The sequence below is a fragment of the Notamacropus eugenii genome, chromosome 2, assembly GCF_028372415.1.
Source record: "Notamacropus eugenii isolate mMacEug1 chromosome 2, mMacEug1.pri_v2, whole genome shotgun sequence".
Lineage (NCBI taxonomy): Eukaryota > Metazoa > Chordata > Mammalia > Diprotodontia > Macropodidae > Notamacropus > Notamacropus eugenii.
The window spans coordinates 80331545-80349326 of NC_092873.1; the positions used below are offsets into that span (position 1 = coordinate 80331545).

Here is a 17782-nt window from a genome sequence, read left to right on the forward strand (position 1 = left end):
TTTCTAAGAGGAGTTGTGTGTGTATCTCTGTGCACAGATATTTATGTGTATGTATACATATGTATATATATGTATGTATGTATGAGTATCTGTGAGGGCATCTGTGAATCTTTGTTTACCTGTTCATATTTCTACAAATGTGCTGAGTCCAAAGATATATATATACACATACATACATACATATATATAATACATACGTGTGTGTATGAATAAATATCCTCTGTGTCAGTTCACGTATATGGACATTTATCCGTGTCCCCGTGTAACTGCAAGGGAATTGATCTTTCTTCCAACCCAATCTTGACTCCCTAAAGTACTGGGAAGAGCCTACCTCACCAGGCAGGTGTGGGGTTAAGAGGACCCCAGTGTTTGGGGCCCCCTCTATGAGCCACAGTAGTTCTGGAGTAGGGCCAGCTGGCAGAGAGCCCCTAGAGGAGGGCGGGCAGGCGGGAGAGAGTGAGAGAGAGGAAGAAGGGAAGGAGGAGGAGTAGAACAGCAGTCAGCAGGGCTGAGGAGGCAGGACTTCCTGGTGTGGGGGTTGTCAACAGCTCAGAGAGAGAGAGACAGACAGACAGAGACAGAGAGGAGCTAGGGAAATTGAGAAAAAGAGACAAGAGTCCAAGAGAGAAGAGCTGGAGACAAGAGAGAGACACATGCTCGATGAGAGAGACAGAGAGACAGAAAGAGAGAGAGAGAGAGCGCGCGAGCGCGCTCCACTGTCAGAAGGGAAAAGATTCCAGAGAGAGTAGCCCTCGGCTTCTCTCCGACCAGCTGTGCTTTCAGACCTAAAGGCCCTTCACCACCATAAAGGCCATATTCCTCTGGGACTGAAAGCAGTGCTTATTATTTTTTGGAAAACAAAGTTGCTGTGGAGATGACTTGTGGGTCAAGGAAAGGCCTCTACGGACTGTACTGCCTGTGACCACCACCCACCTCCTCCCTTTTCTTGGAGCTTAGGCTGGGAGGCCCCACTCTCCTGCTCTCCTGTGGACAGTCTGTTGGGGCATCTTATGCTGCCAGGATCCCCAGGTCAGGTTTCTCGAGTTGCTCTGGGGAAATTTAGAGGTGGGATTGTAGGGGGGTGTGTGTGGTGTGTGTGTGTGTGTGTGTGTGTGTGTGTGTTTGTAGGGGTGTGTGTGTGTGTGTGTGTGTGTGTGTGTGTGTGTGAATTTAGAGGTGGGATTGTAGGGTGTGTGTGTGTGTGTGTGTGTGTGTGTGTGTGAATTTAGGGGTGGGATTGTAGGGGTGTGTGTGTGTGTGTAGGGGGGTGTGTGTGTGTGTGCGTGTGAATTTAGAGGTGGGATTGTAGGTGTGTGTGTGTGTGTGTGTGTGTGTGTGTGTGTGTGAATTTAGGGGTGGGATTGTAGGGGTGTGTGTGTGTGTGTTTGTAGGGGTGTGTGTGTGTGTGTGTGTGTGTGTGTGTGTGTGTGTGTGTGTGTGTGTGAATTTAGGGGTGGGATTGTAGGGGGGTGTGTGTGCGCACGCATGTGCCCAGTTGGGGTAGCCGAGGATTAAGGAGAAGTTTTAGCACCCCATAGATTCTGAAATGGGTGCTAGTAGCACTGAAGGGAAGCTCTCCTCTCCCCTCCACCCCAAGGTAGACTAGGGTGTGAAAGCCCATGCCAGACCAGAGCTGTGAAGTGGTGAGCTCACCTCCCTTTCCTGTAGACCCAGATTCCTTGCTACATCTCGAACTTGGGACTTGGCTTGTCTCTTTCTGCACAGTACCAATAATAACCCATGTAATCTGTTTGTTTTGTCTTTACTTCCTCCAGCTCCTTGTCTCTACCTCATTCTGTTTCCCATTCTTTTTTTTTCTTCTACCTCTTGTGGTTCCTCTATCTCTCTCTGGTGGTTTCCCTCGTTTCTCCCCCACCCTGATCTCCACTGCTCTCCCCACAGAGGAAGCACCCAGAGTGTCTTACTCCCATAACACCTACTCCCTCCCCCAGTGACTCTCTAATTTTTTTCCTCCTAGTTTGCAAGTTCAGCTCTGGAGTCCAACAGCGGCAGCAGCAGCAGCAGCAGCAGCAGCAGCACTGGCAGCAGCAGCCAAAGGAAAGCCTGCCCATCCTCCAACTCCCACAACTTCTCTCCCTGCTATTCCTCAATTTCAGAGGCGGCCCCAGTTCCTTGAACTCTCCCAGCTATGTTGGACCCCGATGTTGCCAGGGGCCCTGATCCCACAGCTATATGGCCTCCTAGTGCCAGGGGCGCCTGAGCGCTGCCTGGAGAGAGGCCTCTCCTCTTCGTGCAGCTCCTGTCCCATTTCCGAGGGACCATGAGCGGGGGTAAGAAGAAGAGTAGTTTCCAGATCACCAGTGTCACCACAGACTATGAAGGTCCTGGGGGATCTGGGGGAAGTGACTCCCCTACAGCTATGGTTCCCACCTTACCCACACCTCGTCTTCCCAATGGCGAGCCTAGCTCAGAGCCGGGAGGCAAAGGGACCCCTCGAAATGGCTCTCCACCTCCCGGGGCCCCAGCGTCACGTTTCCGGGTAGTGAAACTTCCCCAAGGACTGGGGGAACCATATCGCCGAGGGCGCTGGACATGTGTGGACATTTATGAGAGGGACTTGGAAGCCCCAGGACTCAGCCGGCTCCTGGAGGGAGTTCGGGGAGCCACTGGAGGGACTGGTGGTCGCTCTTTGGATTCTAGGCTAGAGTTGTCCAGTTTGGGCCTGGTTCCCCCAAGCCCCCAACCTCAAGGCCCAACCAACTGGCTGCGTCCACCCCCAACTTCCCCTGGCCTTCAAGCCCGATCTTTCACTGGGGGACTAGCTCAGCTGGCAGGGGGCAAGGGGAGGGCTGAAACACCACCTCTTCCAGCTTCCCCACCCCAGCAGCACCCCCCGGAGCCCAGCGATGGGGACAGTACAGGGGTACTGGTACCACATGCCTCAACCCAGGTGCCCACCCTTAGGGTAGAGGCCGAGGTGGGGGCCCCAGCAGTGACTCCTCCAACCACCCGAAAGAAGGATGGAGCCTTTTGGCTGAGGAAAGAGGGGGAGGAACGAGGCCAGGTAAGAGGCAAGGGTGGGAGGGGTGCACGAAAAGGGGGTCTCTCTGCAACTTAATTTTCTTCCTTGGACTTGTGTTAGTCTCATGCCTTGTCCCAGTTCCTTCCTGGACTTCAGGTTCCCCTTTATATCTATTCTGTCCTCCTCAGTTTTTCTTTTTTTGTACCTCAACTCTCCCATCCTTATATTTGACTCTTCCAGTCCCTAATACTTCTCTATGAACCTGAATTTCCATCCCTTCTCTCAATTCCATTTCTCCCTCTTTTGCTCTCTTCCCCTTCTCTTAAGTTTCTTTCTCACTTTTATTTCAGTGTTGTGTATCTCTTTTGTCCCTCCGTATCTTTCTGTTTCTCCATCTGTTCTTCTGAATTATATAGTTTTCTCTGGACAAAAGTTTCAGAAATGGAGGAGACTGATTGATAACACTAGGCTCTGTAGGGGAGGGTGTGAAGGATCTGACCATGGAGTTGACTGAAAAGAACGCTTTTGAGGGGTACTTGTGGGGGAGACACAGCTTCCTTCACTCAGCTATCCTGTGGTTTCCATGCCCTTCTGGCTTCTTCTATCTGTGGTAAAGTTAGGCCATTTCTGTTCTCCCGGTTCCAGGACCCTTCCCCTCAAGCCTCAGACCAAGGCTTGGAATCTCTAGAACTGGAAAGGAGGGTATTTTCAGGGGCTTGCAGTACCCCAGGCATAGCTTCCAGATCTCTTTCCACCCCTGCCCTAGCCTCCAAAGATTATGATAGTTTTGGAGGGGGTGGAACAAAGGGGAAGAGGGCTAGAGGAGCAAGGTGAGAAAAGTAAAATTGTGTATGTTTTTTTCCATTTCCAAAAGAGGAACAGGTCAGTTTGGAGGATAGGATGCCTGGGTCCCTAGAGGACCCTGTTGGAGGTCAGGGGCTAGGACACTTGAATCTCTGGTTAGGGAGCAGGGCTGAGGAGGCAGGACAACTCAAGACCTTGGAGAAAGGGAGGTTTGTGGGAAAATGAAGATGAGGCCTTTTTCCCCCTTCCAGGCCCCTGAGTACAAACCACTGTATAAAAATAACCTGAGACTGAATGTCTGGGCCCTGCCAGGACTGGCCAGGACTGGCTTACCTTCTTCCCTCCCCCCCCCCCCCCCCCCCCCCCGCAACCCCCCACAGCCACACGTACACAGGTCTTTCACCACCACTACCACCCCTTACTTTCTTTCAGTTGGTTCACTCATCTACCCAGTTCTGGGGGTTGAGGCTCTATTTCTACTCTTTAATCCCTTTCCCCCAGACTCTGTCTCTTTCCAATGCCCCTAGCCTCTGTCTCTGCCACTTAAAGCCTTCCTGGCTCAGAGTTTTCCACTATGTTGAGTCTTTGCCTCTCTTCTCCCCTTCCCTCTCCTTCCATAATTCCCCAATCCTTGTTTATTTAAAACAACCTTCTGGTCTCTTTCTTTCAGTAGATATATCTTTGCGTCTTTCTCTTTTACCAACCTCTTTCCCCATACCTTTGAGGTGGGGGGGTGGAGAGAGGGAAGATGGAGAGCAGACAGAAAGGACCTAGAGGCCCCCACGTCTCTGCCCTGTCCTTCTGGCAGTCCCTGGATTCTCTGTTCTTAAGTTTTCCTAGAAGCAAGGGCCTCCTGGGGCCTCACAGAAGGAGGTTTGTTTCTTGACCCCCCCCACCCTCCTCCCCTCCCCTCCCCTGTTGCATCCACCCTCTACAGCTCCACACCCATTCTCCACCTCCTCCCAACCTCCCAGTAACAGCGGTAAAAAAAGGAAGCAGAACACCTGGGTGTTGAGGCTGGAGCAGTGGTTTAGTGGGGATGGGAACTGGGAGGACACTATCCTGTGGACCAGCTATGGAAACTTGGGGGAGCTGTACGTAGGAAATGATATAGGCAACCTTCCCCCTTCCCCTCCCCATAACTGTATTTCTGCCTAGATTTCTCTGACAACTAGTTGTTGCTGAGTTCATGCTGGGTATTCTGTCTTTGATGAGGTGAAGGTGATGAAGCTGGTACAGATACAAAAGCCTCTTTTAGCCACTGCCCTCCCACCCCCATCCAAACTGGGGCTATGTGAACTGAGCACTTCAGGGCCTTGTGACCACAGAACACATCCCATGGGTCACTTAGGCATTACTTGTGACCACAGGTCACTTGGGTCATAGGGAGAAAGGTGGGCTAGAGCAGAAGAGAGGTAAGGTGGGAGAACCAAAAGACTAGGTATGATTTAGAAACGTGTGTGTGTGTGTGTGTGTGTGTGTGTTGTGTGTTTTTCTCTTTCTAGCTCCCTCTCCGAGGCTCCCGCCCTGGCTCTCCAGCCCTCTCCCTCCTTCAGGATACCAATCCCAACCGGAAATCCTCAGACCCCTTTGGAGCCTCTGCTCAGCGCCTGAATCTGGCTCGATCTATGCTTGCCATTGGTGGCTCCCTTGACGGTGATGATGACAGGTAGGAGGGACTTCCTTTTGAATTGGCTTGATAGAGGGCCTTTTTTTTTTTTTTAAAGAACTGGGACATATGAATTAAACTTTATATACATATATATATATTTTTTTTTTGCTGGGGGGGGCTGTTGGGGTAGGGGGAAGGAAGAGGGAACACAGTTTCCTGTTTTGAAGGGACTGGGGGTGGGAGGGTGGTTTGTATCTGAAAAACATGACCTGAACAAGCCCATCCTCAGCCTCAGTGAAAGAAGTCGGTGGGAAGATGACTTGGGTCTGAAAAGCGTGAAATAAGGGAACAAACCCCTCCTTACCCTCAGAAAAAGAGGTGACTTGTGACTGAAAGCATGAACTAACTGAATAAGTCCGCCCTCACCTTCAGTGAAGTGGGTGGGTGGGTCATTCTGGTTTGGTGGAAGCAACTCTTTATTCTGACCTGGAAACCTCTTGTCAAGTCGGGGAAGAGGCCAGGGAGTCACATTAGATTCTCTCTGCCACCAGGAAGAGAAGTGGGGCATCCTGCCTTAGCTTCCTGGACCCAGGGAGTACCCAGTCAGTCCTGGTGCTTAGGGAAAACTTTGATTGTGGTCTCATCCCCTGGCCATAGTGGACAGATCCCTTCTTCATGGTCATGCTGTGGGGGAGGATTGTTGACATGTAGATAGATGGGCCGGACTTCCTTTAGGGGAGAATGGCCTGTGTAGAGGCAGGAAGGAGGGCAAAACTTCCTGTTTCAGGGGCCAGATTTCAACATTTGAGTGTCAGCAACCCCTAACGGGAGGGAGCTACTGGGCAGCTTGAGTTCTGTCTGTGGATGGATTGGGGCAAGGTAGAAAAAATAGGGAGTTGACACTTTTTATTTCATTAGGTAGATGGAGTGGGAATTCCTATTTTAGTGCTATTTTAGGGAGTAGGATTTACTCATTTGGAAGGTGATAAGGAATTGGATTTCCAGAGCCAATTAAGTTAGTAGGTACTAGGAAGAGTGAAGTGTTTCCAGTAGGATTCCTATGGACCACACCCTTCTCTTTAGGTTTCATCTTCTTTCCAGCCTTAGGGAAAAGCCCTAGGGAAGGAAGATTGTGGAGGGGATAATTGAGTAGAGGAATGGTAGATAAATAAAATAAGCTTGGTCTGTGGAAAGGATCATAAGATGTGGGACAGAGAGATGTGAGGAGAGAGGAAGGGAGGGGAGAAAGGGCCTGCCAGGCAAGGCTGAACAGAGCAGCTGTGGGTTCAGGAATGTATGAGGTGTGAGGCCTGACACCACATGGCAAGTCACTTGCACCTATCAGGGTGACTCCTGTTGCTTCCCACCCCCTCCTTTTTGGCAGGCTCCCTGGCAAGAATAAGCCTCTCTCACAAGCTCTCTGCTGTGCTCTGCGCTCCTCTCTGACCTTCAGTTCCTTAGACTCAGATCGTCTTTACATTTCTGTCTCTGTCTTTCCATCTGTCTGTCTCCTTTTCAGCTTCTGCAGTCCATAATCTTTCATGGAGTTCCATTCTCTCAGCTCTTTCCTTCCCACTCCCTCCACCCTAGTCTGACTGGTTGGTTTTCCCAGTCTCAGCTTCATCCAGTTCTGCTCTGGGGCCCTGGCCCTGCCTGGCTTCTTTTGCCCCGCCTTCCTGGGCCAGCTGGTTTTGGTTGAGTCCCCCTGGCTCAGGAATGGGGTGTGTGGGCCTCACCCCACCTCTTTATGCTTGGGAAGAGCTGGGGGACACACTGCCCGAGTCCTTCCTAAAAGGAAAACTTGGACCAGAGAGCCAGGGTGATTGGGTAAGGTAATGGTAAGGTGGGAGGGAGAGCTGGGTTAGAGAGAGCCTGGGTCCTTTGTGGGGGAGCTGGGCTTGACATGGTTAAGGTGGAGACTGAAGGGGCTGGACCTGTGATTGGGAAAAGGGATCGGAGCCCAGGAGGCAGGATGCCTAGGCCTAAGAGGGGATGAGGACATAGGAGTTCCTAGTTTTCCTTTGCTCTCCAGTGTAGAGGCAAGAACACCCTTTTTTTCCTAGTCAGGGCAAGGAACCAGATCTTTGCCCTCCCTTTGCCTTGCACCACCCTGAAGGCAGCATAGATGCGGGAGAGGAGAGAGGGTTGGATCCCAGTTGGCTGGCAAAAGGCCCAGACCCTGGGGGCTGCTCAGAACACTGAGTGGGGAGGAGGCCTGCTATCTCTCCCCTCTTTCTGCTTCCGATTGTCCCTAGTATCAGCTCTCCTTGGCCCGCCTTCCCCCTCCTTGCCTCTCCAATCCCTAGATCTCTTAGACTTGTCTTTCTAAACCTCTGTGTGGTAAGGCCTTCCTCCCTAGAGAAGAACAACTTTTTTTTTTAATTTAAAACTATAATAATTTTTATTTAATTAATTTAATGTAATTAATACAATCTATTTTCTCTCCCTCTCAACCTTTCACCAATAGATAAAAAAGAAGAGAAAAACTCTTAGAACAAATATAGTCAAAGCAAAACAAATTCCTAAATTGACCATGTCCAAAATAAATGTCTTCCTCTATGCCATGATCTCTCTTTCAGGAAGTGGGTGGCATACCTGGGCCCACTCAAATCACAATTGGTCAATGAGCTGCCCAGAGTTCTTAAGTCTTTCACAGTGAGCAGAAGAACTTCTTTAGCTCCCCTACAAAGAAGGAAAGCATGGTGTAGTAGAAACAGGACTAACTCTCAAGTCCAAGGACCTGCATTCAAATCTTGACTCTTATTAGCTGTGGGACTATCTGCCTTTCAGGATTGTTGTAAAGATTTGCAAACGTTAAAATGATATGTAAATATTAACTGTCATTATTTCTACCATTATGACCTTAGCCCAAGTCACTTAATCTCTGTGGACCTTAAGTCTCTCTCCTCTGTAAAATGAGAGAATTGAACTAGATGCTCTCCAAGGTCCTTTCTAGATCTGAATCTATGATCCCATGACTCTGGTATCCTGCCCAACAGGCATGGGCTGTTTTTACTAGAGCCCCCTTATCATGGTGCCCCCTCCCAGGAATCCTAACTGTTCTTGACACTCTTTCCCCCCCAGCCCCCTCCCTCCATACTCTCAAGCCTGCCTCTTGGGATATAGACTTTTAAATCTGGTTCTCAGAGTGTGTTCCATGGATTATTAGTGGGTCTGCAGGGGTGTTGGGCTGGATCTCCTCTTCAGTGGTTCCTATCACTCTCCTTGTATTTGCATCTCCTTATCTGCTCCAGTCCTCCTGTCCTTTTCCCCACCCCCCACCCTGACCCTTAGACTCGAGGTCCTGACCTTTTCAATACAAGGAAGGCGAAACTCCAGAGTGTCCTTTAGGTGATTTACCAGCCTATCCCTTGCTGTATTCATATTTTACAATTTGACAAAGCGCTTTGAAAAGTATAAAGTAATGCACAGATATTTTTATAGCACGAATTAATTAATAATTTGGAAGCCTCATAGATGTGTCATCAAAAACATTGGCTAGCCTGCTTGTTAATTTTCTACATTTGGGGGGAGGGGGTTGCCAGTAGGGTTAAGTATTTAGTAAAGGTTTTTTTTCTCCATCTTTGTGTTCTTGGATTAGAAAGATTTGAAAATTACTCATGTGGTTTACCCACCTCCAGTCCTTTTCCTCCTCTTTAGTCCTGTTCTTTGAGGCCTCCCTGTTCCCTTGGTTACACCCCACCCCCAACTGGGCAGCACCTTCTGCACTCAGAGCCCCAGATAGGAAATGGAAAATACCCAGATCTCTCCAGCTCTCTTCCCAGCCCCAGGGCTTGTCAGAGGTCACCTTGAAACTAGTCCTGGCCCCCATGGAGACAAACCTAGTAGCTGCTTGGCAGCGGAGGGACTGAGGGAACAAAAAGCTATTGCTCCAAACTCCTGGGAGGGCTAGGGGGGAAAGTAGAGTTGGTCTGGGGAGAGAAGGGGAAATCAGGACCCTGTGTCCTGGGAGAGCTAGAGAGCATAAGATGGGGGAGGAGGAAAGAAGATGAAAGGGAGGTGGAGCTCTCAGAAGCTGAGGAGCAGAGCTGTGTCCTGGAATTGAGTCTTAGGGAATGGTGTTTTGGAAAGGGTTTGTAGACGCGGTAGAGGACAGATCTGGGTTGGGGAGATGACTGAGTTTAGGGTACAATGCCTCAGTCCTAAAAGCAGGGAACTGTGGATGGGTGAGAGGAGAGTGTTAGGGTTGCCATGGCAAGATAAATGAGTCCTAGAAGAGGAACTGGGGTCTGAAGAAGAGACAGAGTCTGGGCGACATGATGATTGGCTTCCAAAAGTGTTAGGGTTAAGAAGTCAGAAAGACTTCCCTCAGTTAACTGGAGGCCGTAGAGATCCCCAGGTTTCCTCACTGTTTGTTGGATCTGCTGGAGGCTGTCCTGACCCCTGGTGGCCACTTGTCAAATAACAGCCTAGGACCAGCTCCCTAGGGCATCCTGACCTGCCCAACCATTTACTTCATCTAAAAAGTCCGCTGTTTCTCTCTCAGGACCAGGCATTCATGTACCTCATTTTTAGCTTCTCTCTTGAGACTCAAATCCCTTGATCTCCAGACTGTCTCCCCTTATGTAAAGGCTTTGGGTTCCATTTTTGTTGCCATGGAAATCCCCTATGCCCTCTCTCCCATAGTTAGGCAGCCCTTACTGGGCCAGCCTGAATTGCTGCCTTTACATCCATTGAAGACCTAGAGGAAGGTCAGAGGAAACCCTGTGGGAGCCAGAAGCAATGAGGCATCTGAACCTGAGAAACGACTCCTATCCCTGAGGCTTTTTCCTATTCTCTCCCCCTTCCAACCTTGGGGAATTTATCCTCTGAGTTCTTCAGAGATGAGGGGGATTAAAGCACTGAGACAGGACAGGGACATTTTCTTGGTTAGGGCCATAGGATGTCATTGGTGAGGAAAGAATCTAGGCATCTCATCCCCTCTTCCAGGGATCCAGGCAATAGCCCCTCCCAGAACCTAGGCAAGGGGTCTGGCTTTCCCCAGCTCCACCCACCTATCTCCCAGCTTCTGGGATCACTGCCAGGGTGAGCAGGGGACACTGGTATTGTCCAGCATCTGGGAATTCCCACCCCCAGCTGGGTCTGGCCCTGGGAGATGAGCCCCCGCCTACTGTGGAGCTTTGGGGAAGGGAGGGGAGATCCTCGTGTCTCTAAGGAGCCAATAGCAGCTGTGCCTACCCCTGGGGGGAGGTGTATATCTTTCAGTTCATCCCCAAAGGCACCCGTCTCCTCTCTGCTTGCCTGGCACCAGACAGACCTGGATTTGCCTGGGGGGCTCTTAGGCCCCCCAGGCACTCTGCTGATACAGCCCTCTCCCTTTCAGTGGGGCCTAGAGCTCTCCCTTTCCCTCCAGAAGATGGCCCATCCAGGAGTCTCTGTTAAGTCTCTGGTATCATCCTATGAGACTCGAGTAGGGAGGTTGGCCCCACGCCTCCCCCAGAGAAGGGGCTGTGTTTCATCCCCTTGCTCCCCTCGGGGGGCATCCCCCATCCGAGACGCCCCTGGACCTCCACCCCATCGGGGCCTAGGGGGACCTGGCCATCGGCCCTCACCTCGAAGGGGGGTGGATAAAACACTTCTCTCCCTGATTCTCTACTGCCACAGGTACCTGGGGACTGGGCAGGGAGGGAGGAGGTTGGGATATGGAAACAAATTCCTGGGGAAGTTGGAAGTTAGTATCCTGAACTCTTGGGTCCTGGGAGGTCCAAAAGGTAAAAACTTAGTCACTGGGGAACTGGAACCAGAGAGCTGGTGTGCTTGAATGTTGGGAGAGCAATGGAACCTGGATGAAAAAGCCCAGTCTAATTTTTTTGGTCCTAAGAGAAGGCTTCAGGAAAGTATGGGGAGAGGAGGATGAAGCATGGAACTAAGGAGGTTGGTTGATTCATTACTAAGTGGGAAAGGGACAAATAGGAAGGAGAACAGATAATCAGGGAACAGTTCTTAAGTAATCTTGGAAGTTGAACCAAGGTTGGTGGAGAAAGCTAATTGCTAAGGGGCCTGAACACCTGGATTCAGGGTGTTTCATGTCCTGTCTCATCTCCCCACCTTACATTCTCTGTGGTCTCTCTTTAGTGGCTCTGGAAGCATGGTTGCCATTGACAACAAGATTGAACAAGCCATGGTAAGGGCATTGATTTTATTCTGAGGAATATCATAGTTGATCTGTTCTTAGTTCCTTGTCTCCTGCTCCATTTCTTTCCCCCAGCTCTGCCCCTGTTCTTACTTCAGACCCTAGCCCCTGCACCACTGTCCCTGTTCCCAATCCCAGACTGTCTTCTCCTCTATCCTTTTCTTCATCTTCTGCTCCCAGCTCCCTGTTACTGTCCTGTCCTTGATCTTAGATCTTTATCATCACCCCCATTTCCTGGACCCAAGATACCTGAGTCCTTGCCCTCATCCTTTTCCTGTGTAGTTCCTTAACCTGGACCAGGGAAAGAGAAAACCAATCCTCCTTGCCCCTTACTGCCATCTCTATCCAGTTTAGGGCCCAATACCACATAGGTCCAGGCCAATGAGAATCTTGATAGAGTGATAGATGAGAAATTGTACTCTTATACCATGGGATAGGCCAGAGGGGATGGGAGGTAGGGAAGGGGCAATTAAGGAACCACGGTAGGTACTTCCTCTCCTCAACTCATACCAATCCCAACAACACGCACAACACAAATATTCCCATAACTCAGTCTGATTGTCCTTTGGTGTGTTCCTGTCATCTTTGTTTCATTCCTCCCCCCTCCCCCCCCATCCTCCTCCAATCCTTGTAGGACTTGGTGAAGTCTCACCTCATGTTTGCAGTTCGGGAGGAGGTCGAGGTCCTGAAAGAGCAGATCCGAGAACTAGCTGAACGAAATGCAGCCCTGGAGCAAGAGAATGGATTGCTCCGGGCTCTGGCCAGCCCTGAACAGCTGGCCCAACTGCCGGTCTCTGGGACCCCTCACCCTGGACCCCTTGCCCCAAATGGGCCCTCCTCATGAGCCTCCCTTCCCTCACAATGTGCCTTTAAGGGCTGTCACTGGGACTGAGACCTCAGTGTCCTAGATTCCCAGGCCTGTTTTACCTTCTCTTCCTATGCAGCTTTAATATCTTGAGAAGTGGTGATAGAGGGTTCAAGGTTGAGTCCAGATATGTCTTCCCCCCTCCCCACCTTTCACCAGACCCAAGGGGCTGGACCAATTTTCCCCAAAGATGAGGGGCTGGGCCAGAATTTACCTAGGCCTGGATGGGGTAGGGTTTCAGGGTTGAGGTGCAAGATGGAGCTCACCTCTGAGAGTGGGCTCCCAGCCAGCCTTTCTCTTTGCCATTCCTCTGGGTGGTAAGTGGCCCCCCTCCCTCCCTAGTTCTCTAAGTATCTGGGAGCCCCCATGATTAGGAGGACCCAGAGGGAACTGGGTACTTCTAGGCAGAGACCACTTCCCTATCTCCCAAAGGCCCTCCATTGGGTTCAGCCAAGAGAGGGGATATAGGCAATGTCCCAAGGTTTCTGGGATTCAGGTTGTTATTAAAATATTATAATAAAAAATGAGAAGAAACTTGGGTGTGGGAGCTGAATTCTCTTTGCCTGGGCCAGGGCTGTGGGTTTCAAGTATCCAGATATTCCAGGGACTTGTCTGTCCTGTCTCCCTGGAAGCCCCTTCAGTACTTGTCAGGGTCAAAATAGAGACATATGAAGAAAAATGAGGCATAAGACAGTAAGTCAGATATGAAGAGAAATTAATACACAGACAAACAGAAGATTCGGTCAGAGACAAAATCAGAAATGGGTCCTGGGAAGGGACAGAGGCTGTGGAGGCTTTCCCTGAGTGGAGGAGTGGCCCTTGGGGGTGGGCGGGGTGGGGGGGAGGGAAGGAGACTGGAGAGGAGAAAGCCCACGTGCTTTGGGGGTGGTGGAAAACAATGAAGCCTTTGGCGATTATGCCATATCCACCCCCCAGCTTCCCAGCGTGTTCCCTGCCGGGTTCGGGCAGCAATGGGGGTGGGGGGTGAATGGGCCCCTTGTCTTTGTGCTGGGCTCAGGCCAGGCTCCTAGGGCACACAGAGCCTGTGCCAGGCTTGGCAGAGAGCCTCAGCTTCTCCCCCTCCCCTCCCCCAATCCCAACCGTGCTTAGACCCCTCGCTCCTTGTTCCTACTAGTTGCCAGCCTTAGCCACTGTCCTGGGACCCACCCCCTTAAGGAATTGCCCCTGGCCTCTGAGACTGTTTAAGGGGAAAGTGGGGTGCTTAGCTTTCCAAGGGTTTTTGGAGAGAGCCGAGAGAGAAAGTCAAACAACAGGATCCTGAGGTGGGAACAGGGATGAGTCAGGGGCAAAGAGAGCAGGTGATTCATCTGAGTTCTGGGAGAGAAGTTGGGGGAAGGGGGGCAAGTGCTTGAGTCCTAGAAGGCTGAGAACCATCGGAACTCATTGATTTGAGCCTAGATTTGAGTCCTGCAGTCAGTTTCTCCACCTAGCTCCATAACTGGGTTTGACGAATAGGGTAGAGATTGAAAGGGGCACATGGGAAAGTAGAGTAAGATGGGGGGGACCAGGAACTAGAGACAAGTGTAATGATTGCCAGTAGTGACCAGGGAGAGACCTAAGTAAGGGATGGGATGTCTGGGTCCCAGAGGAAATCCAGAACTAAAAGTGAGGAGTTGAGACTGGAGGTCGGATAGCTAGGTTCCAGGCAGGTTCTCACAATGGGATTAGAACTCCCCCATCTTGTGGGTTCTAAGGCAGGCCTCCCCCCACCCACCTATCCTCTCCCTGTGGGGGGGGGGGAGGAAGGGAAGAAGAGGTGGGGGCGAGGATTATGCTCTGAATTTCCCTATTCCATTTCCTATTTCACCTTTCTAACTCTTCTGGTTCCGTCTAGGGTGGAGGCCACTGGCAAAGTGCCAGTGTCCTTGCCCCATACCAGCTGCTGACTCTGTCCACTCCCCCTTCTCCTGGGTCCTGGGCTCAAGAGGGTTGGACATGTGTTTTTCCTGGCTATGTCGTCTTTGGGAGAAGTTCGGGTTCCTGGTGAGTTTTGAGCGTCCTTCTTTACTGGCTTTAGAGTCTGGATGCTCTCCCTGTTCCATGATTTCAGAGTTTCTCAGTGTCCCTTGGCTCCTTAACCACAAGACCTCTCACCACCTTCCAGACTATGAGAAGAGGGGAGAGAGTTTGGGGGCAAGAACAAGTGTGGTAGAGTTGGATGGGCCTGAAACTCCCTCTCCAGGTCTGCCTCACTTTCCCTTGTTCTCACCTGACCTAACCCTGTTCTTAGTGCTTCCCCTCGACAAGATCTGGTATCCAGTTTTCTACCCTGATGATCTCTGGCTCCAAAGAAAAAGTGTTAAAAGAGATGGGAGAGCCAAAGAGGGTGGTAAAGGAGGATGGGATGTGAGGGACCATTCAAGAACGCTGCTTCAGATGCCCCAGACAACTATGTATAATATCACCAGTTTCATGGAATTCTTCCTGCATTTTGGTAGGAAGTTTGGGATGGGAAAGGTTAGTATCCTTGTCTCCATCCCTTTGGGAAATGGGGTGTATATGTGGGTACTGGTGTTGATGGGGAAATCCTGTCATGTATGATCCTGGGCAAGCCAATCTGCCTCAGTTTCCACAGTCCGGGAAGGTTATGGTAATCCACTTTTTCCACAACCCAAATAACATTTTTTCTCATTTTAGTTAGTTTCTTCTCCCCTTCCCAGATCCAAACAGCTGGGTAGTACAGAGAATAGAGTCGTGAGCTATGAGTCAGGAAGAAATAAGTTCAAATCCAGCCTCAAATAGCTTACTAGCTATGTGGTCCTAGGCAAGTCACTCTGTTTGTTTCAGTTTCCTCATCTACAAAATAGGGATAATAATAGCACCTACCTCTCAGGATTGTTTCAAGGATCAAATGAGATAATCGTTGTATAGTGCTTGGCATATAGTACGTACTATATAAATGTTAGCTCTCGTCATTAGCTATTTCTTCCCGGGCAGTGCCCCATCCTCTCTCCCCTTCTCTTTCTCCTGTACAGACTGCTACTTCACAGCCTTCTTCACTGGGGCTTCCACAGTATGTGGATTCAAAAGAGGCAGAGATGCTGAGGGATCTGTATGTGGTACTTTGGACCATGAGGGAGCGGATCCGGGAGCTAGTCCGACGGCAGGAGAGACGGAAGCGGCGGCATTCCCGACCCCCTATTTGTACCTCATCACCTCGAGGCTCAAAACAGGATGCCCGTAGTCCCCTCTAGGAGACCCCAGACCCTCAGGCAACCCCTGTCTTTCTGTCTTGTGGACCCCCAACTCTGGCCAAGGGAAGGCTTGAAAGGCCCCTGGAGCATCAGAGTAGCAGGCCAGGGTTGGGGCATGAGCAGAGTTCTTTGATGGTGAGGAAGTCCAGGACAGGGTCTGGAATCCTGCAGACCCCCTGATAGGAGGGGTGGATAGCATTTCACAATGTTTATTCAAATTAAGTAGAGTCCTGAATTAAAGGAGAGATTTGTTTGTGAAGTCCTGACCAATGCTGTGTGAAAGGGGATGGGGCAGGAGCAGGGAGGAGCCCTGGAGTTGCAACATCCAAGGGGGTCAAGGTGAGGGTCCAGGTATAGAAGGGTGAGGACGGGGCCTGTCAGGACACTATAGGTTGGTTGCACACTGCCCTGGAGCCTCTGTTCTTCTCCCTACAGTACGTTGAGGTGGAAGTGGTGATGCACATGGTGGGACAGAAGAGATGTGTGAGTCACTGAAGAAGAGAGTCTTGCTCTAAGATGGAGAGCTTTCCCTACCCCAGCCTCACCCCTTTGTGCTAACAGTGGGTGTCTCAAATCCAACTCTAGCTCCTACTGCTGAGATTTCAGAAACCTACAACCCCCAGGAGCCCTAACATTAACTGGATGTTTGAGGTTGGAGGAGCAAGCATGGTACCTCTTTCTTCTTCTCTGACCTCTTCTCCCTCACTCCTTTTAGACATTTTCTGCTGGGGTAGGGAGGGAACTCTTCAGCAGCTGATATTTTGAATCTTCCTAGGAGCTCTAGGCACTCCCATTCTCTCTCTCTCTCTCTCTCTCTCTCTCTCTCTCTCTCTCTCTCTCTCTCTCTCTCTCTCTCTCTCTCTCTCTCTCTCTGGCTCTGGCTCTCTCTGTCTCTCTCTGTCCCTCTCTTTCTGTTTCTCTCCCTCTCTCTTTGCTTTTCTCTATGTCTCTGTCTCCATATCTCTCTCCCTTTCCCTCCCCTGCTACTGCAAGTATGTGGAGAAGGGGATGCAATGAGCCCCAGTGGAGTGAGTGACTGAGATACTGAGTAGGTTTAGTGGGGACCCCAGGAAGCCTGTGCTTGAGGGAGAGAAGTTAGCAGGTGGCATCCTGGGACCTACAACAGGAATGGGTGCCAGAACAAAGGGAATTAGATTATTTTTGGAGGGAAGGTGACTCTGGGGTCCATTACAGTCAGTGGTGTGCATGTGTGTGGAGGCTGAAGATCTAGAGAACTTGGAGTTCAGTAACTCCACTGAGAATGAAACCTTGAATTAAAATCAGGGGACTTGGATAAATTCACAAACTGGATAATGACATACTCCCTGCCCCCCCCCCCCCAAAGTAACCCATGACATCACCAGTCATGGGGATAGTGTAGCTGGGCAGAGCACAGAGGTTATGAATTGGTATTTACCCATATTCTGGAGTTGGAAGAGGTGGAGAAATAGAAGCAGGTTAAGGACTAAAAAAAGGAGTGGGTCTCTTTTGAGAACTACTCTAAGATTAATTGAGAAGGGACCTTGAGAGTGCCTACATATAAACCCTAAGAGAATGAAGATCTGTCTGGGCTCCACAAATAGGTCAGTTGCTGCTTTCATCTTGACCAGAGGACAAGAGCTAAGACTTACCTAGAACTGTGGAATTTGGAAGTAAGAAGGAGCCTTAGAAGTCATCTAGTCCAACTCATACACAAAAGGGAGCTCTCTTCCCTGCCCCCCATGCACACACAATAACACACTCAAGAAAGGATCATCCAACCTTCTCTTGAAGACTCCAAGGAGGGGCAACTCACCACCTCTAGAGGCAGTACATCCCACCTTTGGACGTCTCTGATGATTAGAAAATTTTCCCCGATATCTAACCAAAATTTGTCTCTTTTGCAACTTCTACTCATTACCCCTGGTAATGAGTTTTGTCCCCCTGGGACAAACAGAACAAGTCTAATCTCTCCTCCACCTGAAGGACCACCCGACAGACCTTCAGATACTTCAATACTATCATGCTCCTGTTCCCTTCCTTGCACTCCAGTCTTCTCCAGGGTAAATACTCCAGTTCCTCCAACCAATCTTCATATCACTGGGTCATAAGACACCCTCACCATCCTGGTTCTCCTCCTCTGAACACTCTCCAGTTTATCAATGTCCTT

At 50.3% G+C, this 17782-nt stretch overlaps 2 protein-coding genes across 2 annotated transcripts; both read left to right on the plus strand.

The window, feature by feature from the left end:
• The first annotated feature begins 465 nt into the window (after window positions 1–465).
• TSC22D4 (TSC22 domain family member 4) lies at window positions 466–12952 on the plus strand. Its single transcript, XM_072641405.1, has 5 exons — window positions 466–1029; window positions 1979–3025; window positions 5293–5456; window positions 11496–11544; window positions 12188–12952. Exons 2-5 carry the CDS (start codon window positions 2282–2284, stop codon window positions 12395–12397), a joined length of 1167 nt encoding a protein of 388 aa, XP_072497506.1. The 5' UTR covers window positions 466–1029; window positions 1979–2281; the 3' UTR covers window positions 12398–12952.
• Window positions 12953–13289: 337 nt separating this feature from the next.
• Window positions 13290–15892, plus strand: SPACDR (sperm acrosome developmental regulator). The gene is given in 4 exon segments (XM_072641406.1): window positions 13290–14422; window positions 14670–14777; window positions 14780–14896; window positions 15415–15892. Coding segments are annotated over 4 exon segments (492 nt in total). The 5' UTR covers window positions 13290–14374; the 3' UTR covers window positions 15634–15892.
• The last annotated feature ends 1890 nt before the right edge of the window (window positions 15893–17782 follow it).